This window comes from Dendrobium catenatum, unplaced genomic scaffold (assembly GCF_001605985.2).
Source record: "Dendrobium catenatum unplaced genomic scaffold, ASM160598v2 fragScaff_scaffold_157, whole genome shotgun sequence".
Classification (NCBI taxonomy): Eukaryota; Viridiplantae; Streptophyta; class Magnoliopsida; order Asparagales; family Orchidaceae; genus Dendrobium; species Dendrobium catenatum.
In genome coordinates, this window is record NW_021318619.1 from 1,732,873 (window position 1) to 1,760,184 (window position 27,312).

The window sequence follows — 27,312 nt, forward strand, 5'->3', positions numbered from 1 at the left end:
ATTTTTTTACGGGTATCCATCCGCTACCACCCTCGAAAAGGCACTTGGCGGCTTGACTAATCCTCGGCATACTTAAAAGAGTCACTCACTCCAAAAAGCTCATGACCCTCACTTGATTGAGCTCCACTTAAGGAATAATTATTAGGTCCGAACACTGGACGTAGCTCTACATCCGGACGCTATTAAAATGTCGCAACGTGCTCTTATTCTTTACCGCGCGGTCCGACGACCCGACCAGGACCGAAACCCGATATTGTTAGGTATTGCTCGGTATTGCTTAGCAATAATGAGAACTACCACTATGTCAAGACATTGCAATACCGAGCAATACCTAGCAATACCGCCGGGGTATTGCTCGGTATTGCTAGGTATTTGTCTTGACAGAATGATATTTCTCGTTATTGTTGAGCAATACAGAGCAATACCTAGCAATACCTCGTTCTGCACAAATCAGCCAATACATAGCAATACCGGGTACGGGTCCGGTCGGGTTGTCGGACCGCACGGTAAAGAGTAAGCGCACGTGGTGACATGCTATTGCGTCCGGATGTAGAGCTACGTCAGGACACCGAACATAATAAAAATTCCCACTTAAGAGACATTGCCATTCGAGAAAAATCAAGCACAAATTGAGAGTTCTCAATCATACACGTTCACCAACCAAGTTAAGCAAGGAGCTAAGTCTAACCTTCCGACCAACCCAACAATATGATCTGCTTGGCATAAATGTCTCAAAAAACAAAAACTTTGCGTGGCACGTGGCGTGTGGCTAGTGGAATAATTAGGTATTGCTCGGTATTGCTTAGCAATAATGAGAACTACCACTATGTCAAGACATTGCAATACCGAGCAATACCTAGCAATACCGCCGGGGTATTGCTCGGTATTGCTAGGTATTTGTCTTGACAGAATGATATTTCTCGTTATTGCTGAGCAATACAGAGCAATACCTAGCAATACCCCGTTCTGCACAAATCAGCCAATACATAGCAATACCGGGTACGGGTCCGGTCGGGTTGTCGGGCCGCACGGTAAAGAGTAAGAGCACGTGGCGACATGTTATTGGCGTCCGAATGTAGAGCTACGTCAAGAGACCGAACCTAATAAAAATTCCCACTTAAGAGACACTGCCATTCGAGAAAAATCAAGCACAAATTGAGAGTTCTCAATCATACATGTTCACCAGCCAAGTTAAGCAAGGAGATAAGTCTAACCTTCCGACCAACCCAACAATATGATCTGCTTGGCATAAATGTCTCAAAAAAAAAAAAAAAAACTTTGCGTGGCACGTGGCGTGTGGCTAGTGGAATAATACGGCGGAGCCGTCAACATTGACTAACGACCGTTCATATCTCCGTTATACAATAAGCTATGAGTCCGGACTGCCGTTAAGCACAGAACACGGCGTTGGGAGGCTCGGTCCTTGCTCGAATTCCTATAGAAGGCGAGCTATTCTTCGTCGTTCTTATCGATACCGAAGGGGTTGAGAAAGCAAGAGAGAGAGAGAACGCGTAGAAGGCAGAGAAGACCTTCAGGCGAGTAGCCCTTTACCTGTAATCTTTCTCTTCTTCCTCTACTAATATGTTAGATTCTTTGCTTTCCGATTATTACATCTATTAATCTCGTAATTTGGCGTTGATTTAGCCGGAATTGGTTGCCCGAAAAGGTTTTTCTTGTGGTCCTTGTAGGGAGTTCCCATAGATTTATTTTTGGGGTTTTTTCTGGCTTTCAGGTGGTGGGATTTTCCTGGTTTTAGCTTTATTGGAATATTTTTGCTGATCGGAGGTTGGCTTCATACATAAATGGGTGATCATGTCGTGTTGCATGTGGATCGTCTGATAGATCCTCAAGATGTAGAGTCAAAGAAAGAAGGAGAGCGCTTGCCTTCTTCTTCCTTTGTGCCTGGCCCACCGGCTGTGGGTTGCGACAAGGAGAAGGGGAAAGATGAGATGGTTGTTGCGGAGGAAGAGGAGCCGCTGATTCAGATGGTCGAATGTCGCATTTGTCAGGAGGAGGATCATATCAAGAAACTTGAGACCCCCTGCGCTTGTAGCGGCAGCCTCAAGGTTTACCTTTTTATCCCGTTTTACCTGTTTCTTTTGGTTGTTCGAGTTGAAGTGGTAGATTTGTTGCTTTGCATGCTGTGATTAACATTATATGCTTGTTAACTTGCTTAGTTGGTATCTTGTTTTCCTTGTTAGACATAATTTCGATTTTGAATAGATTCTGTGGTTACCTGTGCTTCATAGTCTATCCTCAGTGACTTCCTACCAACTATGCTACCTGTTTTATTAGTTAAAATTTTGGAGGGTGTTCTGAAATGCCTTTTTGAAGAGTTTTCCAAAATCTAATTGTATTTTCTAGCGACTTTTTTTTACTTCTCGTGATTTTTGATATTATTATTTTACAGCAATTGTTCTATTTCTTGTGAAACCATGCTTATTTTGCTATTATACTTAGCAACTTTGTTGATAGCCAACCCCCAACATTGTAAAAATGCATCATGTATTGGCCTTTTGCTGAGGAACAATCGTTGCATCCATAATTCTTGTATCCTATATTCCTATACATTATTGGGAAAGCATGGCGGATTTTTGTTACGTTGTAGGACTGTACTTGTTCCATCCTGAAAGAAGATATATTTTGAAGGCATCTATGGAATATATTAGGGCATCTCCGATCGAAAAACCTATTTTACACTTCAAAATACAATAATAGTTATAACAAACAGTAATTCGTGTCCAACCGAACTTTATTTCTAACACCAAAAAAGAATATTTTGTATATGTTCTTTCTCGCCTTTATTTTTATATTTATTTTCAATCAAAATGAGTGAATGACATTCTGAATAGTGCGATGCTAATATTGGCGTCGCACTGTTCACAACCGAGTTAAAACACAAAAATGTATTTCGATTTGCCATTCAGGTGGATGCTTGCTGCAGAGGCAAACGAGCGAATGACGCTTGATTGAAGATGCCCTAAAAAAGAAATTCATTGGGTTTAGATAATTAAACTAATCATGTTGTATACATGTAGTCTCTGAGCTTGCTTCTTTGAACTGTATAATGTTAAAATATTTGCTCTTTGCCAAGTTCATGTTGAAAACAAGAGTTCTTTCAGATTTCTTTTTTACATCACATTCTATTTACCTTGTATTCTTTCTTTTGTTTTGGACTATATTATATACATTATTCTGTTAACTTGTGATCGATGAAATCAGTTATAGTGTTGATTTTTGGTAGGATTTCAATTATGTTTTGCTTTTTTCTTACAAGCTGTCTTCTAAATCACAGTACTGGTTGAAGCAGAAACTTTTTTATTTGTACCTGATAGATATTTTGCTTAATCTTGCAGTTTTTTTCTCTTAAAATGCTGTGTTTCGGAGTTTGTAGCCCTCTGTTGTGTTTATAATTAGTTCACATGTTACTTTAATTTGGTTTGTCTTTATAGTTTCAGTTCTCATTTCCCTCTTTTTGGCTTCTTATGTACAGTATGCTCATAGGGATTGTGTGCAACGATGGTGCAACGAGAAGGGGGATATAATTTGCGAGATTTGCCATGAGGTTTGTTAGATATTCTTCTTGGTTCTCAACTTTATGAACTGTGAATCCTAAATCATAATCATTTTTGCTTACCAAAATTTTGAATTTGTCTTCTTTCGTTGGTACTTCTAGATACCTATTTTTCAAGAATCAGTGAGCTTATTTAGGCTTTGTTTGTGATAGATTTCTTACTGCTTCTTAAATCAACTTTATTGTACAAAAAATTTAATTTTTTACTAGAAAACTGCTTTAAAAAGCAGAAAGTAAGCCGTCCCAAATAAAGCCTTAATATCTCATTATTTTTAATCAACCTTTCAGCATCAATTTCAATGGAACAAATTATGTCGCATGCTATATGGTTTATCCTAGTGATTCAACAGTGAGGTTTCAACGAATTTGAACATTGTGTTATTGGAAACAAGAGGCACAAATCGTGTACTCTAGGTGAAGTGAGGATCTAATTTGAGTAAAGTGCTAAAATTTTTTAATCTATATCCAGACGCTTTATTTGGGGAGCATCATGCATAAGTATGCCCTCTTTATATCTAAAGTTTAAAATAAAGATAAAGTAGTTGTTTTTTTATAATTCATAACATAGTCGAATTCCTTCAAAAAAACAAAATTACTACCATCAATATCTTTTCAAATAATTTGGGTTACAGACAATTGTACCCTAGAATCATAGACTTTTTGGATAAAAGGAAGTTGTAATAGCCTATAACATGAGAATATTAATTTATGAAATTTTCCAAGATGTCTCTAATACACTATCAACGTCATTTTCCTTATTCCAACTTCTTGGGATTATGATTCATGCCTATTTATTACTATTGAGTGTCGCTGTTGGTGTACATGTTAATTTTTGTGAACCTTTTTTGCATTACTGCTTCCCTTGCTACTTTTGATCCATCACTTTTCTTTCCTAATCCTTTCAATTCAATTGTTTCTACTGGTCTTATTGGTTAATCTACTATAGTTATACATGCCCAAATGTCCTAAGTATCTTTTATAGTACCATATTTTCAATGTGTGCTATTACTACCTTATTTATAATAGAATCTCTAATACACACTTTATTTAGGCATTCGATATCACAGACTGATGATTTTACTATGTTCTGTCGCTTAAGCTTGATTCATATGTAAATGGTTAGTCTCTCAACATTGTTGTCTTCATTTTAAGGTGATGCGGAAATAATTGTAGCTCATGATTTGAGAGTTGGTCTTTCATGAACATGCTTAAAAATGTTTTAAGTGGATTATTTTTTTACACAAATTGGTTGATGAAACTAGTATATTATCGCATATTAATTTACTGTGATGGCCTACAGTAAAAGTTCCATGGCATGTTTTTCATTGATATGATATATACTTGGTGAAAAAGTTAAGTCGTACTTTCTTGTTTTGGTCTTATAAGATATTTTGCGTCTAGGAAACTTGCCTCACCTGTGACTTGTGAGGTCATATTAAAATGATTGAAGGTTGTATTCTGATATTATTTCGCCGGATTTAATTTATTTGAACTTCTAACTAGAATTTGAGGTTGCATTAGGATTCCAAGGTTTTGATCTGTAACTTAAATATCATCAAAACTTTTATCATATGAATCTCTTTCCAATTAGCCCATGTTGATAACTTTTGGGAGATGGCTGCAAGTGCAAATAATCATTGGTTCAATTCGTGATGATACATCTATCCTAAATAAGCATTGGTGATACATCTATTCTGAATAAATATTCTTCATAATTTTGCTGGGAGATGGCTGATGTGTGGTAAACTTCAGTTATCTTGAATTGTGGATCTACCGGTTGTTTTCAAATTGAATTTCGTTGGATGTAGTTGCAATTCATTGATTTGGCCATGATCCTTGATGAACGGAACATTAGTAATTATTGATAGAATTAAATGTTAATGAGTATTTTGCTAAAATAATTTGTTTTGGTTCTATAATTTTGTTCCATGATATGAATTTGTTAGAAGGCAATGTAATACAGTTTTGTTGGACCAATAGGTGTTACTATACAATAATCGTGATGTTGTTTACAGTAAAATAATTAAAATTAATAATTGTTATTAAAGATTGATGCAGAAAATTTTGAGTTTTCAAGCTGGAACTATTAGCTTTTGGTCCATAGTTTGATTTCTTTAAGAAACCATCTTTGAGTGCCCCAAGTTTGGATGATAATGATTGAAGATTGATGACAGGACGACAAATATTGTAAAATTCATGCCATAGCAGGTCATAAAATGAATTCAAATGAAACCATATTGTTCAATTCGAGGCCCGTAGCATAACTTCAGCAATTCTATACCCTTTTTGCATTGTGCATAAATTTCCTTTGACAGTCATATTAATTACATCGGTTGTCATTATGTACCATTTATTTTGATTTATGGGTGTATTATTTATAATTTTCAGACATACAAGCCTGATTACACGGCACCACTTCGTCCTCCTCCTGATGAGACGGCAATTGATATAACGTAAGTTAACTCTGTCAAAATGTTTCATTTGTGTTTAACACTTCAGTTTTGAACAGGAAGAGCTCACTTATTTTAATAAACAACTATTTGATATCTTAGTGCATTTAGTTGAATGTATGATGGATCAACTTTGAACTGACATATATATATAACCATTGATTCTATCTTATTATTTGTTACAGTGGGGCCTGGACCATCACTGGTGCTCCAGTAGACTTGAGTGATCCTCGTATTCTTGCAATGGCAACAGCTCAACGCCACTTTCTTGAAGCAGAATATGATGAGTATGCCGCTACTAATAGTAGTGGCGCTGCATTCTGCCGCTCTGCTGCTCTAATTGTAAGTCTTGTATATGCAAAAATGTGAAATGCCTTCTGGTTGTCAATTTAAAATCTTACTGCTGAAAAATTTAGGATTTTTTTGGCATAAAGAAACGAGAGATTGACTATTGATTAAGCTTTCTTAATTTATCATTCTTAAAATCTTAAACAAAATGATGAGCATTTACTTATTGCATTGTTTCTCCTCTGATTATGTTATCTTTTTGCACTTATTCCAGTTGATGGCACTTCTTCTTCTGAGGCATGCATTAAGCATCACTACCGATGGAGATGATGATCCTTCCACCTACTTCTCTGTATGTGAAAATTTTATATGCATCCTTTCAGCAACTATATACTTTTCTTTTTTATTCCTCGAGTCTTTTCTGAAAATTTCTTCTGATTTTATTACAGCTATTTTTGCTACGGGCTGCTGGGTTTCTATTGCCATGTTATATCATGGCTTGGGCCATAAGCATCCTGCATCAGAGAAGGCAAAGACAGGTAAGAATTATATTCTGCGTTTCCACTATTTTCAAGCTTTAATAAACTGATGTAGTTTATTATCATAATAATGACAAAAAAACTTTAATCTACTTTGTTAACCATTTAAAAAATTCAATGTGTAACAACAAAAAGATTTACCCTAAACTTTCATGGATTAGGAAGCAGCGGCATTAGCGGCAGCTGAAGTTGCATTTATTCTGCAATCAGGAAGAGGAAGGGGCCTGCAGTTTACCATTGCGCCTGAATCCCCAGCAACTCCTCAGCAAGAGCCACATCATTGAATCCAAATTACTGAATCCAAAACTTCAAACGCTTTCATTATTATCCTGTACATGTACAATACAGCTGACCACAGCTGGTATGAGTTCAATTCATCCTCCTCTTCTGTGTTTCGAGGGGAAAATTAGAGTATTTATTTATTTGTTATCTTCATATACATTCATTGTAACGTTTTGCATCTTGTCCAAGAAGCCTAGAGCTTTAGGTCTGTACATAATTATAACAAAGCTTCAGAATTGTGGAGATAAGAAGCTTTCGAACCCCCTTAAAGTTTACCATGCAGACGATGCTTTTTATCTGTTTGCTCTTCTTATTGTTAAGGATGTAAATGAGCCGAGTTTGAACTGTTTGCACTATCGTTTTATATAGTTATTGCATATTTTACCTGACCTTTATGATGAATTTATGTAACCATTTGGACAATCTTGCTTCGTTATCAGTGATTTTCAACAAGTGCATGGCAGCAACCTCACATTATCATCCAATCAAATACAACAACAACATCAAGCCTTAATCCCACTACATGGGATCGGCTACATGAATTTTTTTTCGCCATTGTGTCCGGTAAAGCCGGTGCAACGGCCCTTGCACACTTGTCATTGTATTCAGGTCATACAATGCGTCGCTTCCAGGGGACGCCCTAATATTAACACATTTTTTTAAAGGATTCATGTCATGATTATTCGATAAGTTTTACGCTAGTTGATTACCTAACGTAATTCTTCACTTTTCTTACCTAGAATTTGGGACCTGAGAACGGTAGTGTTCATCATCAAATCAAATAGTGTTAAAAAATCAGTTTTTACCTGTAATCATGATTTCAAAGCAGGCATCATTTGCAGAAAGCTTCAGCATTATTGAATGGTAGATAAATAGAAATAGTCATGATTTAATGGAGAAGAAGAGTGCCAAGAAGTAGAATCAAAACCTTTTACAATAGGGAAAACCATTGGAGGTATATTGATTAACCAATGTTAAGTAGCACTGTAGTCATTTCATTCATCAACAGCACCAGTATACTATTTGAATCATCATTGAATTGCTAAAGCAATAAAATAAAAGATCAGCTACTGGTTCAATTTCTTTCCGAAGAAAAAAAAAATCATAAATTCTCAACCACAATCTACTGAGCATTCAGGTTCATCTTCTCCTACTGAAGCATCATGACTAGAATAGTTTCCAACCAAAGGACGTAGCTCATTGTTGTCATGCTGCACCCTTCCACTTATTTCTAGGCAGAAACCATTAGCCGTTGGGGCATTTTGTTTCCTCTTGTCAGGATTCCTAGTGGGTTCAGTATTGACGAATACTGGTTGTACTCTGACACTAGGATTAGGCTTTATGCGGTTCTGTTCTCTTTCTTCTGCAGGTCTCAGTATTCTGTACTGGGATTCCATTTCCGAAGCTTCATCCTTGTTCAAAACAACCTGTACAAGTAAAAGAAAACAACTTCAACAGGTTAAGTTTTTTTAAACTAAAATAATGTTTGAGTAAAAGATATTCTCATCATAACCTTCACCCATGGGGCCATAGAGATTAAATAAAGAAAGAGCTGAAACATTGTGGACGGTGAGGAGCCTTGCTAGAATTATATTTTATCCCTCTTTTTTGAAAGGCAGATTGGGCTGTTATAGGACTCATTGCAAACGATTGATTGCATTTAGTTCAATAATTAGTTGAAATTTTGACTAATTTTTCCCTTTTACTTGATGAGCTAAACATGAACACAGCTTTATTGGATCATTTCAAAGTAGCTTATATTTATGTACATAGAAAATTCATATATATATATATATATATGCACGCACAAGGAGGCTCATTATACTTTCAACTTGCTATCTACGAGCAAATATGAAAGCACTACAATAGATGCAATCATCTATAATTAAAAACAGGAGATTCATTAGTGCACAATAATTCTCCTGCATAAAGCAACAAGTACTGCACGATAGTATACTTGTACGAAATGAACAAATGACCGCAGTGCTACACCACGCCAGCAGATCTACGACATGTGTACAAGTGGACAGAAGACATGTATGAGCTTCCAAATAGAACATTTTATTCAAATGATAGTAACCAGCGTTAAATATTTTCATAAATGCCCCCACACATGCATATATTTGTGTGCGTTTGTGCCAATATATATATAGTCTTCATGTTTGTGAACAACTCAGTGTTTCATTTGATAAAAAACAAGTCAATACAAACAAAAAGTTAGCTCGTTTTCTTAATGAGTTTAGCCAAATGATACTTAAGCTCGCTCGAATTTGATTTATTTACACCTACATTGACAGAGGCTGAAATCTAAACTATAATAATTGGGTTGGTATGAGAGATCTCTTCTTTTAGATTTTGGCCTCTTAAGCTGTGGTACAGGCAATATGGATCACATGTGCTATAAGCTTCTTCAGGGCATCACTGTTGCATTTGGCATTGAGAATGGGCTGAAGTGGAGGTCTTTGTAGAGATTGGTCAACTAGGAGTGAGAATAAGACAGCTTTACAAGCCATCATATTCGTAAGCGCTAAGCTCGAAATGAAAACCAATTAGATCTCTATGAATTAAGATCCTCCAGGTCATCCAAGTTGTCAACTTTAATCCCAAATCAATGTCTTCAATAGATTTCAACCAATCATCAAAGTGATTAAGGAAGCATGCTCGGTTTGCATTGATGAGGCTTTTCTCTATACGAGACTTCTAAAGCAAGCAAATCTCATGATTCTCCTAGTAGAAGTTAATCAATTTTTTTTAGATGGATCCTCAAGCTTTTAACCAACACAACAATCAACCAAAAGAGGATTGGCTTGCTTTTTTTGGGGACCCATATTTGGTGGGACCTTTTAGCTGCAACTAATCTATGGTTATGAAGCCAAAATGTTGCATCCCATGCTCATTGACTGGGTATTCAAAATTTTAAATACTGGGTAGTTAATGGTTGATCTCTGGCGATAGCATCTGGAGAGCGCAATCTGATGCTTATCGAGCACAGATTCATCAATTGACCATTATAACTAAAAATGGTTCACCTTTGAGGAGGAACTCTGAAGTTTGGAGTCCCTGGGTTATGAACTTATAGTTATGCTACAGTACTTTGGCTGTGTAAGGATCCACCAATGGTTGTTCTTGGGACTTTCTATGGGGCATCTCCTTTGTAGGTTATTAAATATTGTAAATGTTTGAGGAGAGGATCTACTTCTTGGCTTGGAGCTAGGCAATTTGGCTCTGCCCAGAAGAATGAATTAAGCTCAGAAATTGTTGACAACTACCCATCAAATCACACAAAAAGAGACGGAAATCGGCGATCCAAGCAACGCGCTCATCATCGTGATTCATCACATGGAGGGTCAAACGACCTCCGATTGCCAAACGGACTATGCTGTTGCAATCAGGACGTCGAGTTCGCCTAAGAGGGGACCCCTCACAGTCAAACAGGACAAAATCGGTCAAAAGGGACGACTGACACCCGAAATTGATGCGCGACGTCGCCCAACGACGTCCAATCGCAAAACGGATTTCGCCGTTGCGTTCAGAACGTCGTCGACACCCAAAAATCACTATCAACATGCTCAATTGGAGTCGTTCAACGAAATCAACAAGAATCTCGAGGCGACGATGAGCAAATCAAGAAAATTGACGTGCAATGTCGCCCAAACGACGACCGATCGTAGAACAGATTTCACCGTTGTGTTCGGAACGTCATCACTACCTAGAAATGACTATGAGTTAATTCAATTAAAGTCGCATAAGGAGATCGGCGCGGGTCCTAAGGCAATGACGCGCAAATTGAGGAAATTGACGCATGACGTCGCCCAAACGACGTATGATCATAAAACGGACTTCGTCATTGCGTTCGGGACATCGACAATACCCAAAATAGGCTACAAGTTCGCCCAATGAAAATCGTGCGTGCAAACTGATGCGAATTCAGAGACGATTACACACAAATTGAGGAAATACGTGCAGATCGAGACAATTTTAAGTATTTGACCCATTTTAGTAATAAAATTTGATAATAAAAAGAATAGTAACACATTATTTCTATTATTAAATTGACAAATGAACAAAATTCAAAATCAAGATTATGTCAACTCAAATTAAATTCTTACCTTGTATATGCATCAAAATCTCTGTTGTATCCATTAAACCGCGGTAAATACCTCGGATAAGCAACGAGCTGTCGTCACATCCCGTAAAACCCATATACCTCGTCTGAAACGTATGTATAGCTCAAGTGCATTATGAAATATACATGTGCGTTAACGCACATGCAAATATGCTATGCAAGTGTATAAAAAAGCATGCAAATGAAATGAAATCTTATAACCAATTTTAAATTTTAAATCTCTTTTGAAAATGAAATTTTTGTGCGTTCTCCGACAAAATGCAACAAAAAACTTGGTGCATCGTGCAAACACAATGAAAAATATGTGCATCATTTAAAAAGAAGTTTGATTTCTCACATATGCTTTGACAACTATGCTAAATGTTTAATTCTATCATCTGAAAATGTTGCACGGGTTCAAATAAAAAATTGAATCATAGTATCCTGGTTTAAATTAAAATTAAAATTAAAATTAAATACTTGCATGTGCTTTGAACAAGTAACAAACTTATAAGTCTAAAGTCCATGAATGCTATATCTGTTAAATAAGCATTTAAATTCCAAGTCTAATCCTCCTCCATAAAGGAGTCAAAGTCGATGAGACTTGAGTCAATAAGCAAATGTAGGGTCGCAAAATTCATGAAGTTATTTGATTTTTCTATTCACATTAGGCCTTCAAGGCTTTCTTTAAAGGAAATTCATTACAAGCAAATATGAACTCTCACATTTAATGCCTACATATGATTCATAAAATTAATATACGAGCCCGATCCTCTATTAACAAGTAGATAGAGTTGACAGAGTTAAAATATATTATAATGATGGCCGTGTTGAAACTAAATCTCAATCAAAGTAGATTATTTAATTTACTAAAAAGCCTCCAAATCCTAAAGTTATCCATTTAGGGCCTAAATTTTAATAAAAATTACAAATTCAATATCTATCAAAATATAAAATTTTAAAGTGAAATTAAATCACCTAAAATTTTAAAGTAAAAATTCATCCACCCTTCGCAACACTTTGTCGAGGAGGATAAATTTGAGAATAACTTCAGCTCAAAAGAGTGAATGTCTAGTCCATAATATCAATAAAATTCATCCTCAAATAATTTCTCGCGAGTATGGATGCGACATGTGCCCTATAATCAGATATTTTACCACCAAAATGACACAAGTAAAAGGCCCTCTGACTTAGTAATTTTGCTGTAAAATAACACAATTATATTACGGTCATGATTAGAGCCCGTATATTCTCTAATGACTCTAAACCCCTTGAGTAATGAATTATATGATATCCTTTAAAGGGCACAAAGCCCTCTGTTAATTAAGGTTGAATTGAATGTATTCCCTTATGCAAGCATTCATCATAAATCTATATAAGGTACCCTTAGACGAAGCAGCCCATAGTTGCAGACGAGGATCTTTCGAACAAGTTGGGTCAACTATCTTCTCTGATTAAGTAGACTATGAACCACAACAACCCGTAATAATAGTACCATGGGATTTTAATGGGGCTCATCATTGCTCTTATCATCCACTTTAAGTGCAAGGTGATGAATTTCTAATTCTAAAGATTCAAAATTCAAATCCTAAAACTAATGTTACTATATGCCTATCTAAAGACTAATCTTAATCAAAAGTTCTCTCTTGTTATAAAGCCCTATATGAGAAACTAGACCTCAAATCATAAAGTCCTTACAAAATGAGGACGAAATCTCTGAGTAGTGTCTATCTAAAATATAATCCGCCTTTTAAAAATTTATCTTGAAACATAATCCGTTAAAACTCTCCCTATCAATAAGAGGGCATGGAGAGGCCGAGATGAAAATTTTCGATCTATCATTTTTTTAACTTTTGGATATCAATTCCTTGGTAAGTAAGATACTTCTAAAAATTTTTGAAAGAAATTCTTCCCTTAAACAAGCATAATACTTCTTCTGCTTCTGGTAACTTCTTTCCTACAACTTTTTACTCACTCTAAAACTTGTTATTGGATTGATAATGTCAATGATTTTAATCAAATTCAATACAATTTGTTTTTAAATAAATATGTGCATTTCAATTCATTGGCTTATTGGTTTTGAACATTTATCCATTATTTCTAATAGAAGGGCATTGAATTTTCATTCAAATTAATTTTGAATTTTCAGTTTTCAGACAAAGTAGAGAATAGTTGTTAAATTTAAGAGTTTACTTTCAACTAATTTTGTGAATTTGTTGCATGATTTAGTGCATCTCATAGCAAATTTATATTAGAAATTCTAAACCTAAGATATCCTACATATAGGGGTGTAAATTAACGACACGAACCGAAAATCCGAACCGAACCCGACCACAAAAATCTGGTTTCGGGTTGACCTATTTAACAAAAGGGTCGGGGTTGGGTCCTAATTCTTGATATGTTTCAAAAATCGGGTTGTGTTTGGGTCAACCTACTAACCTAGAATAGACCTGAGTTCGACCAGCATCCCCCTTTCTGCAGCCCGTGTACGCATCCCTTTCCTGAGTTCGTGCCTCCATCTCAGTCACATGTCCCCATCCCGCATCCCTGTCTCGCACTAGCGCTCACCAATTGCGCAGTCTTGCTTGCCCCACGTCCTTCTCTTGCGCAGTCATGCTAGCAAGTGTCGCACTCTAACTTGCCGCTTGCGCAATTGCGCTCGCACTAGTGCACTCACCTGGGTCTGCAAGTCAGTCGTGTCGGGTTGGGTTGTACCCAATTCATGTTCAAGTTTATGACTCGTTTACCTAATCGGGTAGGATTTAGATTAGGTGAGCTGAAACCAGGTCAATCCTAGATTGGATCCGAACCCAATATGCAAACCCATTGATACCCCTACCTCCTACATCATCTAGATATTAGTTGAACTAACAATAAATTCCATATCCAGCTATCCCAATTAGGAAAGGGACAACTCTCAAGTGACTTTTGCCAAAAAACAAAAGTAGGTTAGTTCTAAACTATACTCTTTTCTGATGATAAGCACATACCTTAAAGCAAAATGCCGAATGATATAAATCTCTGAAGATGTTCCAATAACATCGCAGAATAAGAGCAGATTTCAAGCATAAAACCCGGCACTAGCAAGTTAATCTTACTCGGTAAATCATACTTCAATAGTTGGTATATCTTCTATTTTCGCATATTTAGATTAAGGGATATTATCATTTTTTGAATAATCATTTCATAAACTAACTCAGCAATCAATATTGACATCTCCTTTAGCATAGTTATAGCAAATTAACAAAAGGATAAAATTGTTCGAAAGATCCCAAAAAATAAATCACATTGATTGTCCAACTATAGTTCAATACTTAAAAATTTCAATTGCATAACAGTATTATGGTAATTATGTACTTACCTTGCGGCCAACCAAATCAAATGTAACAATCACTTTTCCTCGCCGGGCTTCCTCAGCTTCTTCAATTTCCTTTTGCTGCTTCTTTAAGAGCTCCTTCTCCTTAAACGCAAGCAATTGTTGAAAGAATCAACAGAAAAATTGTGGACAAATTAAAAGAGAAGAAAACAATGTTCATTGTAAAGCACCTACGTCTACAATATTGCGTTATGCCGTACGACTATTCTTGGATTTTGACTGGTTTATCAGCAGGATTTACACGGGAGGAAAGTCATGGAAAAAATACTTAATTTCATAGATTCACAAGGTAAATATACAACAGATTTTGTAGTATTTAAGTGTGAGATTAGCAGAAAAAAACAAATAGAAACACCAATAAATACCGTAGAACATACATGATGTGGTTCAGGCTGTGGTTTTTCCTCAGCATTTTTAAGTTACTGTAGCAGGCTCACTATCTATCAAAATTCCTTCGCAGCAAGTCTCGCGAGACTTTTATTGAGGTTATTGTGTGGGTTCAGCAAATCTTACAGACCTCTTGCATGGTCTCCCTGACTCTTGAAAGGACTTTACCATGCACATAAGCATTTATTTGAGTTGTCTTTTACAGGATTTATTATGACATAGACAAGATTAAAACTAAATATCTGGACAACTTCTATCAACTTTACCAAACAAACTATTCCCGAGATGATAGACAAACTCCAAAAGAGGAGTTTGTGTAATTCTAAAGATTTCCACCACGAAGAACATGAGTTTTGTGATGGAAGCCAACCTCCAACGAATGTAGAAACTGTAGATGCAGTTGTTTACAAATTCTTCATTATGTTTTAGATTTAATCTGACTGCAGTTCATGATAGGACATGTAGATGAATAAGAATTCCCTCAGTAAACATCAAATATCATTATAGTTGATAGAAAATTTTCATACATATATGATAAGACTCCCAGAAGGAATTAATAACATAAACCATTCAGTCTTGCAGATAAAAGTGTAAGAGTGAGAAGAAGAAAAAAACCTCTGTTGATAGCCAATTATTTCCTTCAACCTCATAATAGTCACTCTGGTCATCTATTACTTTTGTCCTGGCTGCAGAGTTTCGATCATACTCTACAAGTCTCTTAGCATATGCTTCAGCAGTGGCTTCTGAATCTGACGTAGGAATTGAGAAATTCTCTAAACCAGCATATGTGCTACCTTCTCTAAGTACGAGCGCACCACAGAAGCTGCATGGGCCCTCACCTTCTTGTTCACAAACAATCTTACCACAGGATAAGCAGTTGCTCACAAGTTGGTGACGACGAGCTTGGCAAGAACATGGCTTTCCCTGCTGGAATACCACAGAACCTTTAGCAGCCTCGGCGATAGATATCAACTTTCCAGCCTTTTTCTTTTTAGGGATATTAGGGTTTCCATGAGTGTTTTTTGAATCTGTACTCTCTTTTAGAATTTTATTAGGGTCCTGGTTGTTGGTGAAGGATCCTTCTTTTGGTACTCTATTTTGTTTCTTGTTTGCAACAATAAGACCTTCATCAGCAGGGGGCTTCAAATAGGCTTGAAACATCGAGGTTTGCATGTCTGACTTACTGTTGTTGGAATCACTATAACCTCTTATTTCCAAATAACCTTTAATAATATCTTGACCGACTTCTGGACCTATGATATTCTGCATCGTCAATATAAGATCAAAAAATGCAAACATTTCGGTATTTTGTATATCTTAAGAAATCACACTGATGAAACCAATAAAAAGAAAATTGTTAAACAAAAAATGAATGATGTCAAATTGCTGACGCTAATGTCAGAATTGATTGAAGGACAGCAAGGCTTAACTGGGTAGCAAGTCAAAAGATGCAGCTGAATAAGCATTTTAATTTGACTTACTCAGAAATTTCTACTTTATTCTGACAACATCTGCTTTAAGTATAAAAATAATAAATTTATAATAAAAAAATCCCCATGTAGTTACTATATGATAGCTACTTTGTATATATTTAATGACTAGCCTTAATCGAAAGTTCACTCTCATTATTGGGAGAGGTAATTAACTATAGGTGCTCGCGCCTATAGGAAATCTAGAACCAAATTATAAAGTCTTCACCAAATGAAAACAAAATCTTTGGGTAGTGCTTTATCTAAAACTCAATATGCCTATTGAAAATTTGACCCGAAACACCATTAAAACGCTCCTGAAAGAGGGGCGACCGGGGAAAAATTTTTCAGAGCCCACAAGGTAGAGGTAGACCTGAAAAGACTTCGTTGGAAAATATTAAAAATGATTTTTCTTTATTAGATTTAAATGAGAATTTAACTCTTAACATGACAAAATGAAAAAAAAAAAAAAAAAAAGATTCATGTAGCCGACCGCACGTAGTGGGATAAATGTTTGGTGTTGTTGTTTGGAGAAAAAAGTAATTTAAAAATAAATCAATTAGCATATTAATGAATGAGGAGTTTGTAGCAATATATTGCTAAAGAAAATTATGCATTTACTATACTACTTTGCATGAATCATACATGTGATGGTCAAACCATGTTTAGATAAAGGATGAGTATTGTTGAAGATTAGGAGTGGACTTAAAACAGCTCCTCCATGAAAATTTATTATTGACTTAAAGTAACTTCTCCATAAATAAGGGTAAATTCATCCATGTAATATGTAGAGAAGTCAAAAAATCATTTTCAATTCATAATCCATTGAGGGAGAAAAGATAATTTTCATGGAGGAGTGATGGGGACATCAGATTAGCATGGAAGATTTATCAGAGACGTGGCCGCCGATCTACGGCCACGATCGAGTCTTTGTATTTATGAGTCATGATTGTATTTTATTTTATTCATGCATTTTCTTATTTGCCTAGGTGACGTTTTTATTTCCCTTTGTACCCCTTTCATGGGAGTTGTCGCATGTAAGCCCAAAGGGCAAGTTGGTCTTTTATTTTCTTGAGTCTTTGTACCCGGCTACATATAGCCTCATTTTCTTTGTTTTGAGTTAATGAATGAATGAGTATTGAGTTTTCTTCCTACACTTGTTTTTGAGTGCATTGAGAGTTCTAATGGAGAGAGCTTCCTAAGAGAGGAAGGAGATCGGCGCATCACCCACCAACCTTGGATACGGCCGGGTTCGTGGTTTTTCTCTTTGTATTTTCGTCTTCCCTCGCCACCGTCCATCTTTCGTCTTCGTATCCTCCATCTCCACCGAAATTTCCCTCAACTTCCTCCACACACCCAGCTCTACTAAAATCCCTCATAGCCCCGGCCACCTCTACCCGACCTCACTTGGCCGCCGGCCATAGCTCCTTAGCCGCCGGCCCCCACTCCCTTTGATTCTCTTATTTTGTTTCCTAATTTAGGTTGGGATCATTTGGAATTAATTTGAAATTCAAATCCCTTCAAATTTGAATTCAAAATATTTCCTAAATTATCTCATCTATTTTAGGAAAATATTTGATTTAGTCTAAATTTGAATTTTAAATTCAAGATGATTTAAATCAAAGCTTTCCTAAACTTAGAACCGTAAATTAGGAATCCTGATTGGCCCTCATTAACTCACCCACTCACCCATGCATGCCGCCGACCCTCTTTCCCTATCCCATTAATTCTTTTGAATTATTTCCTAATCTCATCTATTACTTAGGAAATAATTTGAAATCACCCATAAATCCCTCTTGACCGAATTTCCTACTCACATTGCTAGGATTGATTTGTTGCCTAAGTGGTCACGTCACTTTAAGAAATAGATCAAGTCTTCCCCTATTCTCTTTTCTTTGTTTGCCGCCCAACACCTGCCTCCCTCTCATACCCGTCTCCTCTCCTCTCCTCTCCAACCTCCACCTTCTCTCATTAGGCTGAGTCTTTGGATGCCTTGAGTTCTTTTCTTCCAAGCCTCTTCTATTACACCAAATAATCTGAGAATTCTCTCAGATTTCTGGAGCAAAACCTGAACACAATTTCAGGTTTTGAGATCAACACTTGGAAGTAGATCCCCAACCATTTATTTGAGAAACTTCTTTCTCTACAACAAAGTTCGAGATTGCTGACATTATTGGGAAGAGATCATCCTTGAGCATTCATGAATGGCGGACCCGGAGACTGAGTCTCCTTAGCAAAGGTTTCTTTTCTTCACTTGCATGATTGCATCTTATTTCTTTGAAATCTAAATTCTCATTGGTTTGATCTTAATCACGAAAGTCTCCTCCAAGTGCTCGTGCTAAGCCTAGTAATTCATAGGAATTGAGCGTGCTTTCTCTGCATCCTAAATCTCGTTGTTAGATTAGGGCTTAACTTGAAAACTACTATTCTGTATTGCTTTTATTCTCTTAATTATCTTGAGAATTCAAAACTCGGAGCATGTGATGTAGCCTACGCAAGAGATCTCCTCATTTGTTTTAATTCTTCGTTGAAATTGCTCGTAATTTTATTCCGAAATTGTTCTAATCTAATAGATGTGCAATGTTCAAATGAATCCATAAGCATTTCATCTAATTAGTCATGCATCAAGAAGCCCACACTCTAGCAACGTCTAAAGCCTTGATCCTCTATTCATATGTAACAAAGTTGAGATGGCCAAATAAAAAAAAAAAAAACATTTGTCCAAAACAAATAAGATAATGCAAGATCACCTGATCCAAAAAACTTTCATGATTAGATCAGTCTATTTTTGCCAAAATTCCTAATTATCCATTTCGATGCTGACTAATTAAGTGAAGCAAGCAAAGTTCCAATGCCAACTTCAAGTGATGGGGAAAATACTAAGGATCGCCTGCTGGAAACAAAAAACTTACAAATTAAACATAATTATGAAGAATGCTCACTCCAACTAATATAAGCATTCTTTGTCTCGATTTACATACCAACATACTTAGTCCTCAATATTAAATCGACGCAATCAAATTTAGCCTTGTGAGTTTCATTCTCCAAATCGACCAAATACAAATCAATTTCTACTCAATCGTAGATATAATATAAATAAGCTAAGACAAACTACTCAAGCCTCAAAAACCTCTGATGGGTGTGCACTCATAACAAATCATAACTTGAGGAGACCCGTGTCAAATGCATGTGTTAAAAATTAAAAGATCAATGTAAGTTCATCTGACGACGAGTAAGGATTTATATGGTCATAACCAGTGGAATCAACCTCAATACAAAACTCAAATGCTCAAGATGTAAAATTGTGAAATCTTAGTTTCTTTAACCAATAAAAAAAAGCTTCATAAATTACAAAAGAAGAATTCTAAGGTGTGCGCAGCATCAACAAACAAAGCTGGAAAAAAAAAAGTGCACCACAAAAGCACATGTCAGAGAAGTATAGAGATAGTCGATCTTTCAAAACTACAAACAGTCTTCTTCGTCGCCAAGCCAAAAGACAATCATGAGGTATAAACTCCTACTCAACATGCCTGATGATCAGGATGATGTTTAAATGCTTCTCAAATTCAACAGACCTCAATAATGCCAATTAACAAAGACTTCCCAATAGTTTAAGAATTGTATGATTGAATTGAATCTATCAAACCTAAAATGGTCAAAACTTATATTTTGAGGCTCGAGTCATTTAACCTTAGAATAATTTCATTTATTAGAATATCATAACCAAAGAGGGTTTACCAATATCATTACAACACCCAATCACAGGGATAAACAATTCTAGCCATCCAAATGATGGCTTCGATTATCAAAGAGTGTGTTCTCATAATAATATGCCTTCTTAAATTCCCAAGGACAAAAATTTAGGGTCTTTTCACAATGATGAGCATAATCAAATAAAATCATATAACTGGAGAAAACTCTATTCAAATCTTAAAAATACAAAAGAAAACAAAAAATACACCAAAAAAAAACTCAAGTAATCATCAGCTTCTTTGCGCTCAATTCGCACCAATTTGCTAAGAATGAATGTTTTAAGTTTGGCCAAATCTCAGAAAGAGTTGATATCATATCAAATGTATCCATATAACCGCTCTTAAAAATCTCACGTCAATAAAAAACATAGCATGCCTCATGATCAGGTGGTTAGCTTGATTGTGATTGTATAATTATACAATAATTATTGTCTAAGCTCAAATATTCCCCAATAACTAAGCCTATGAGTTGCCAGATAAAAGATGCATTTGATAAGGCACAAAGCCATTTCCAATTTTGAACTAGCCAATTTTACAAGTTTTTCATACCAATTTTATGAAATTCAGTTAGATGACACAACCTATGATTGTTGTCAATGATCCTTTAACAAGGTTGGGTTGGCTATGTTCCTTGACTAAATTGATCTGGATCCATGAAAATCAAAGACGATCGAACCTTAGGAATATTTATTGAATTTGCCGTCACTCTACCAAAAATTATGCATGATAGAACTCATTGATTAATCTTAATTGAATGTTTTGTCTTATTATATAGGAGTAATCAACCATAGGAGTTTGCGACTATAAAAAACCTTATACCATATTACAAAATTCTCATAAGATGATGATATCTCTAGGTAGTGTCTTACTAATAAACTTTATCCCAATAAAGAACATTTTGAGAATAAATATCAACAATGACAAGAAGTTGCATATTATTGTTCCAAAATATGTATTTATTCTTTAAAATAGATTGTATATTCCACAATGTTCGTTATGATATGTTATCTTACTTGAATGCCATAAAGGAGGGCTTGCGGGTCATTTTGTGCACGATAAGATTGTCGCCCTTATAAAATAAATTTTTTATTGGCCAACTATTCATAAGGATGTAAACTAACTTATCATCAAGGGTTGCAGGATCTGTAACGTCAATCCATGAAATAAGAAGCTAAAAGATGAGGTTGTGTAGACTTGAGTTGTTATGGATAGACGTGAGTATGAATTTTGTGGTAGGATTTGCAAGTACTAAGATCATAGAGATTCAACTATGGTAGTGTATTAGCCACATAATTAGATAGTTTTGTTTTTATATTTTTCTTTAGGCCTATTGCCTTTTATGTAGCCTACAAATTCTATAAATAAGGGATGTTGTCTTGTAATAGGTGGAGATGAATAAATTTGAGTTTAGTTTGGTTTCTTTTTCTGTATCCTGAAGTGCATTTAGGTGGTGATTTCTTCCAAGAAGGAGTTCTTGGAGTAGTGTTTGGTCACGGTCACCAGATCGTCGACGTGGATTCGTCGAGCCCCCTCCGGTCCGGTGTCATTTGGTATCAGAGCCGGCAAGATGATGGCGTCACCGATGGCAGTTCCTTGACGTTTTCCGGCGTCGACACCCTCTCTTTCTCATCTCTCAAAAACAGAATTTTGCAAGCTTCTCCTTTTATCCTGGCAAATCTTCTACCACGTCCTGCGGATATGAAAAGATTTAACTCTGCAAATCGAAAATCTTACCATCCATTGTTTTCTTGCTCTTGCCTAACTTTTTCTTGAAATTTTCAAAGGCGGTGCAGAAAGAAGTTCTGAGTCAGTTCTTTCCTTCTTACAACAGCAGTTTATTGGAATTCAAGTGTTAGCAGCCTACAGCCTCCCATTTCTCCTCTACCCCAACTCAAATAATTGTTTCTTTCACATGGTCAAGTGGATCCGCTATGCCTCTTTCCAGCTGACCCAATAAGAAGACTTTCGCCTCTTGAAGACTGCTTCCACATCCATTATATGCAGTTGTCTTCTTTTCCATCTAGAAAACTAACGTTACATCAACAGCTGAACTTCTTTAATCAACCAAGAAGACCTTGAAGACATGTGGCTTTGTAGAAATTCACAAAAACAAGTACCAAAAGTGGTGATTCAGCAACTACAAAGAGAAATACAACTGTTACAACAAAGGTTAGCAAGACTTGAGCAAAGGAAAGCGGGTGAACGTCAACAAAAGGATGAAGAAATTCATTCTTTTTCTCAAGATCTTTCTAGTTTGGAAGAGTGTATCTCAGTTGATCAAATCCCTTCTTCCTACAAAGACATATTTAAAGGACCAAATCATATGTCTTTCTCGGCACCTTCGATTGAGTCCATCTCCAATAGGCTTAAAGATCCGTTGTCGCAATTATCATCTTTGCCTGTCTATGATGAGCCTGTATATGACGAGTATGATGACGACATAGTCTTGGGAGTTCTTGATGTTGATAAGCCTTTGCATGATGATGATCAGAGCGAGCCAGATGTCCAGCATGAGCTATTCACTCCTAGTGTTCACAATAAGGCAACAAACTCGATCGCCATCTCTAATAAAAAAATTGCAATTCAAGATCTCCCCAATTGGTTGGATATTGAAGCTTCCATTTACTTCTCTAGGATGTTGAAAGAAACACAAATGATTCCAAATGATTTCACAATCACAAATGTTCCATCCACTTGTGTTAAACTTGAGATGTTGAAAATTGGTAGACAAGTTGACATCGGGTGGACCTATCCAGATCGGTTTAGCCAACCAAACCCGCCTCCTTATTGTGGCCAATCGAACATCTTTCTACAAGCCTAAAGTTTCCCCTACCCCGGTAGAATGACGCCGGAGCTATTGCTCGATTCGTTTATTATAAACTTCAGTCCTTGTATTAGCCACATAATTAGATAGTTTTGTTTTTATATTTTTCTTTAGGCCTATTGCCTTTTATGTAGCCTACAAATTCTATAAATAAGGGATGTTGTCTTGTAATAGGTGGAGATGAATAAATTTGAGTTTAGTTTGGTTTCTTTTTCTGTATCCTGAAGTGCATTCAGGTGGTGATTTCTTCCAAGGAGTTCTTGGAGTAGTGTTCGGTCACGGTCACCGGATCGTCGATGTGGATTCGTCGAGCCCCCTCCGGTCCGGTGTCATGTAGAATAACTTATCATCAAGAGTTGCAGGATCTGTAACGTCAATCCCTGAAATAAGAAGCTAAAAGATGAGGTTGTGTAGACTTGAGTTGTTATGGATAGACGTGAGTATGAATTTTGTGGTAGGATTTGCAAGTACTAAGATCATAGAGATTCAACTATGGTAGTGGCACATCATGAAACAAAGCAATTTGTATGCTTCATATAGGTTGATCTTTACTTTGAGTGGTTGTATAATCACATGGTGTTCCAAAGTCCATTACTTCCAATTGGGATACTCAAATTTGAAGTTATTTTCTAATAATTTTACACCAAAAGTTGGGAACAAAACTTCAATTCAACTCCTCCATGGCTCATCCGCAACTACAGACCAAACAAATTTTTTAATTACAATTTAAAAATCTGTCGTGATGTTTTGTGGGAAAAAACATACTAAGCAAAAGGATCTTTAGCCCAAACAAAGTTTGCTTACAATAGATCCATTAGTCAAACTATTGGTCGTAGTCCTTTTAAAATAGCATACAAACAATATGATAGTATTGTCCCATAGAACTGCCTCCACTTATAACTAACAATGAAATCAATATAGATGCAAATAAAAGAGCAAGTGAGATCAAAAAGTTTCATCAATAGGTACAAGATATGATTATAAAGGTCATCAAATACCAAAATCAAGCTAGCATATCTCACACTTCTACTCCTTTTGAAATAGGACAATCGAGTTTTGATTCATTTACTAAAGTAATACTTTCCCCAAAGAATTTATGCAAAACTTACACCCAAATCCAAGAATCCTTTTTGGGTGATATATAGAGAAAATTCTTATCAAATTGACTTACTGGGGAATACAAGCATATCTGCAACTTAATGTAACAGATATATAACTTTATTACAAGCAAGAAAATATTTACTAAATTGAGGATGAGCTTCTTCAGCCCGGGAAAAATGACATAGGTAAATAAATAAAATGTTTAATAGGGTTATTTGTGTTATTATTTTAATTTAGGGTTTTTTTAATATTTTGTTTACATAGGGCATTTTTATAAACTTAGCAATTATTACTATAAAGGGATTTAAAATCAATTTAAGGCTACTCACTCTTTGTGTTTTCTTTGTCTTCGTGTTGATTTTTAAGGTTTTCTTGTTTGCAGGAAGTGTTGGAAACTGATGTTAGTCATGGTAGGGTGAGTCTCAAACTTTGCCACAATCGACCATGAATTTGCAGTTGTCATCTCCTACAAGCATACATTCTAAGTTTAAGAAGTTCCAACGATAGGAAGGGCCTCCAATTGTAGCAACTGGATGTCTTTTTTTTTTTGCAGGTACGGTTTTCAAAGAGAGCAAGGACATGGGCTGATATGTAATTAAAAAAATGGTAGTAAGGTAAGACTCCATTGTATGTTCTTGATTCTCATACCAAGTTCATTGTAGGGTCTTAAAAAAAGAGCAACAATTATAGAGGTGGGTGGATTCTCAGTGCTTGCAAAGAGGGAAAACATAAACAGAGGGCTAGAAAAAGGAATTAGGAAATATAGGGAATCCATCAGCAATGACAATTCCTCAAAAGAGATGTTGTCTTTCCCATGGTTTAAAAAGGCGTTCGCCTATAGGTGCTCCTCATTATGAGGTGTTGAACAATCACCTTGAGGCTTAAGAATTCGCCTTGAGGCTTAAGATTTATGTTCTAGGCTAGGCTTGCACCTTTTTCATGTGAAGTGTGTGCCTCAAGGCTTTATACCTAAAAGAGTTAAGGTGAATGCCTCAAATTAATACATGATTTAAAATCTCTTTTTAAACTATATCTTCAAGTTAAAATTATGGTTCAAGTCTAGCATATCTAAGTTATAAGCATCTTCAGATAAGAATGATTGAATTGTTCTAGATGATGACTATTCTGAAGAGGATGCTGTGAATCCTAATCCTCATAGCATATTTAAATTTTAAGTGAGGGCTTATCTTAAATATTGCTTCACTTTAAATTGAGATTTATTTTATCTTTCTTATTTAATTTTATGGATAGTGATGATGAACTAAGTTGATTTGTTGATTATTTATAACATATTTATGAATCATTATTACTTTAATAAGTTTTTTTTTTCTTTTAAGGCTTCTGCCTTGCCTTACCAAGGCAAAAAGCCTCAATTCTATATATTGTCTTGTTAAACTTGGGCTTGACATCTTCTTGAAGTAAGAAGCACTTCCAACCAGGTTTAATATTGCTTATTTACTAGTTAATATGATTTTCCAAACTAACTAGTTCCCCTTGAATTGATTTACAGGGTTAATGAATTTCCAGCAACCCTTAGTCTCTTGATCATCCCCTTGTATTGTTATCATATTTATGTCAAAATTTCTCCATATCTAAAACGATTATGGCTTCTACCAGCCATCTTCAGGCAGGGGCAGCAATATGATAGTTATAAACAATACTTGCTTCGTCAACATGAGTTTCCCAAAACTGAAACTTCTATACTTCATTCATATGGAACCCTATATTTCAGTTGAAGTCCAGTAAGCTTCAAAAGGAAAAAAAAAATCGATAATTAGGAAATAAAAAGTCAAAAACACATCAGCGATAAACTAGCGGTGACTTAAGAAACTAGGTTTCTTCGATCAATTGAATGGGAAACAAACTATATATAATATATATATTATAACCAACTCGGTTCAATTCCGAGGGAGCAAAACAAGCGATCATAACGAATACGATATCAATCAACGTGGGCTGAGTAATTAAAAGAGCCAACTCCGGCAACCAAATGCATACCATGAGGTATTCAGCAGCGTCAGGCGGCGGCGCCAGCTCGCAGAAGGAGACGAGCCCCGATATGAGATCGGCGTCCAGATCCAAAGCACTCTCCATTCTACCGCAGATATCCACCAGAGCCTTCTTCAACCACTCCCTCGACCCCATTTTCTCCCCCCTTTTCTCTCTCTCTCTCTCTCTCTCTCTCTCTCTCTCTCTCTCAGGGGCTGTTTGGTATCGGATTTATGTTGGGATTTAAGTTGGATTTACGCTAAATCCAGCCAAACGGTTTTTGTGCGAGCGTTAAATCCCGGGATTTCATAAATCCCGAATTTAGGGATTTATGGCTTAAATCCCGGATTTACTAAATCCCTCGGTTCGGTGGATTTAACGGGATTTAGCCGAAGAAGCGCGCGAAAGGGGGAAAGTTACATTCACAGCTAGCGAGCTCCTGTTCTTGCTTCCGATCAAAATGTCGTAACTTCCGATCGGACAGGAAGGGAAAGTCGTAGAAGGAGCGAAGTCGAATAGCCAGGAAGGAGCCGAAGAAGCGACGCGTGCAATCTATACACCACCTGCAGCAACGAAGCCGAGCAGCAAGGACGAAAAGAGAGGATGAAAGGCAAACCTAGACGCCTTAAGAAAAAGGATTCATGTAGCCGACCCCACGTAGTGGGATAAAGGCTTGATGTTGTTGTTGTTGTTTGTTGTATTTATTTTTAAATTTATAATTATTTTCTTCACAATTAAATCCCTAACTATCATAAATCTTGAAATATGTACCAAACAGTTTCTCAACAGTTTTCAGAATTTAACACATTTTGGATTTACTAAATCCAAATTTACAGGATTTACTAAATCCTACTAAAATTAAATTCCACTTGTTGCCAAAGAGCCCCTAAGGAGAGAGAAAGAGTGGAAATGATTGAACGAAGAAGAGGCTTGTGGGAAGCTAGGGCAGACAAAGGTAGTACCAGGGAGAAATTATTCTGTGCGGAATCCGGTTATAGAGCTGTGTTCGGATGCTTACGTGAAAAGTTAAAAATCCGCCATATTTATTTGACTTGCGTATTGATTGAGTATTTATTGCATATTCGTTGGACGTGAGGGCCAGGATTAATGTTTTGGAAAGTCATGCCTGAAAAAATGCGATAATTAATTAAGAAATTAACGGAGGGAAATGACTGA

At 36.2% G+C, this 27,312-nt stretch overlaps 2 protein-coding genes across 5 annotated transcripts; one reads left to right on the top strand and one right to left on the bottom strand.

The window, feature by feature from the left end:
* The first annotated feature begins 1,399 nt into the window (after positions 1-1,399).
* LOC110114552 lies at positions 1,400-7,522 on the top strand. 2 transcript variants are annotated; one of them, XM_020847470.2, is made up of 8 exons: positions 1,400-1,535; positions 1,733-2,066; positions 3,494-3,565; positions 5,963-6,027; positions 6,210-6,366; positions 6,587-6,664; positions 6,762-6,851; positions 7,013-7,522. In XM_020847470.2, the coding sequence occupies exons 2-8, from the start codon at positions 1,803-1,805 to the stop codon at positions 7,133-7,135; spliced, it is 849 nt and encodes a 282-aa protein (XP_020703129.1). In that variant the 5' UTR covers positions 1,400-1,535; positions 1,733-1,802; the 3' UTR covers positions 7,136-7,522. The 2 variants fall into 2 exon arrangements, with proteins under 2 accessions (XP_020703129.1, XP_020703130.1); XM_020847471.2 differs by having other exon boundaries at positions 1,421-1,553.
* A 540-nt stretch (positions 7,523-8,062) lies between these two features.
* LOC110114543 (activating signal cointegrator 1) lies at positions 8,063-26,716 on the bottom strand. 3 transcript variants are annotated; one of them, XM_020847460.2, is made up of 5 exons: positions 26,146-26,716; positions 15,617-16,264; positions 14,600-14,698; positions 11,243-11,345; positions 8,406-8,560 (listed from the first exon to the last, which is right to left on the bottom strand). In XM_020847460.2, exons 1-5 carry the CDS (start codon positions 26,290-26,292, stop codon positions 8,541-8,543), a joined length of 1,017 nt encoding a protein of 338 aa, XP_020703119.1. In that variant the 5' UTR covers positions 26,293-26,716; the 3' UTR covers positions 8,406-8,540. The 3 variants fall into 3 exon arrangements, with proteins under 3 accessions (XP_020703118.1, XP_028548660.1, XP_020703119.1); XM_020847459.2 differs by lacking the exon at positions 11,243-11,345 and having other exon boundaries at positions 8,063-8,560; positions 26,146-26,715; XM_028692827.1 differs by lacking the exon at positions 11,243-11,345 and having other exon boundaries at positions 8,063-8,560; positions 15,617-16,254; positions 26,146-26,282.
* Positions 26,717-27,312: the final 596 nt, after the last annotated feature.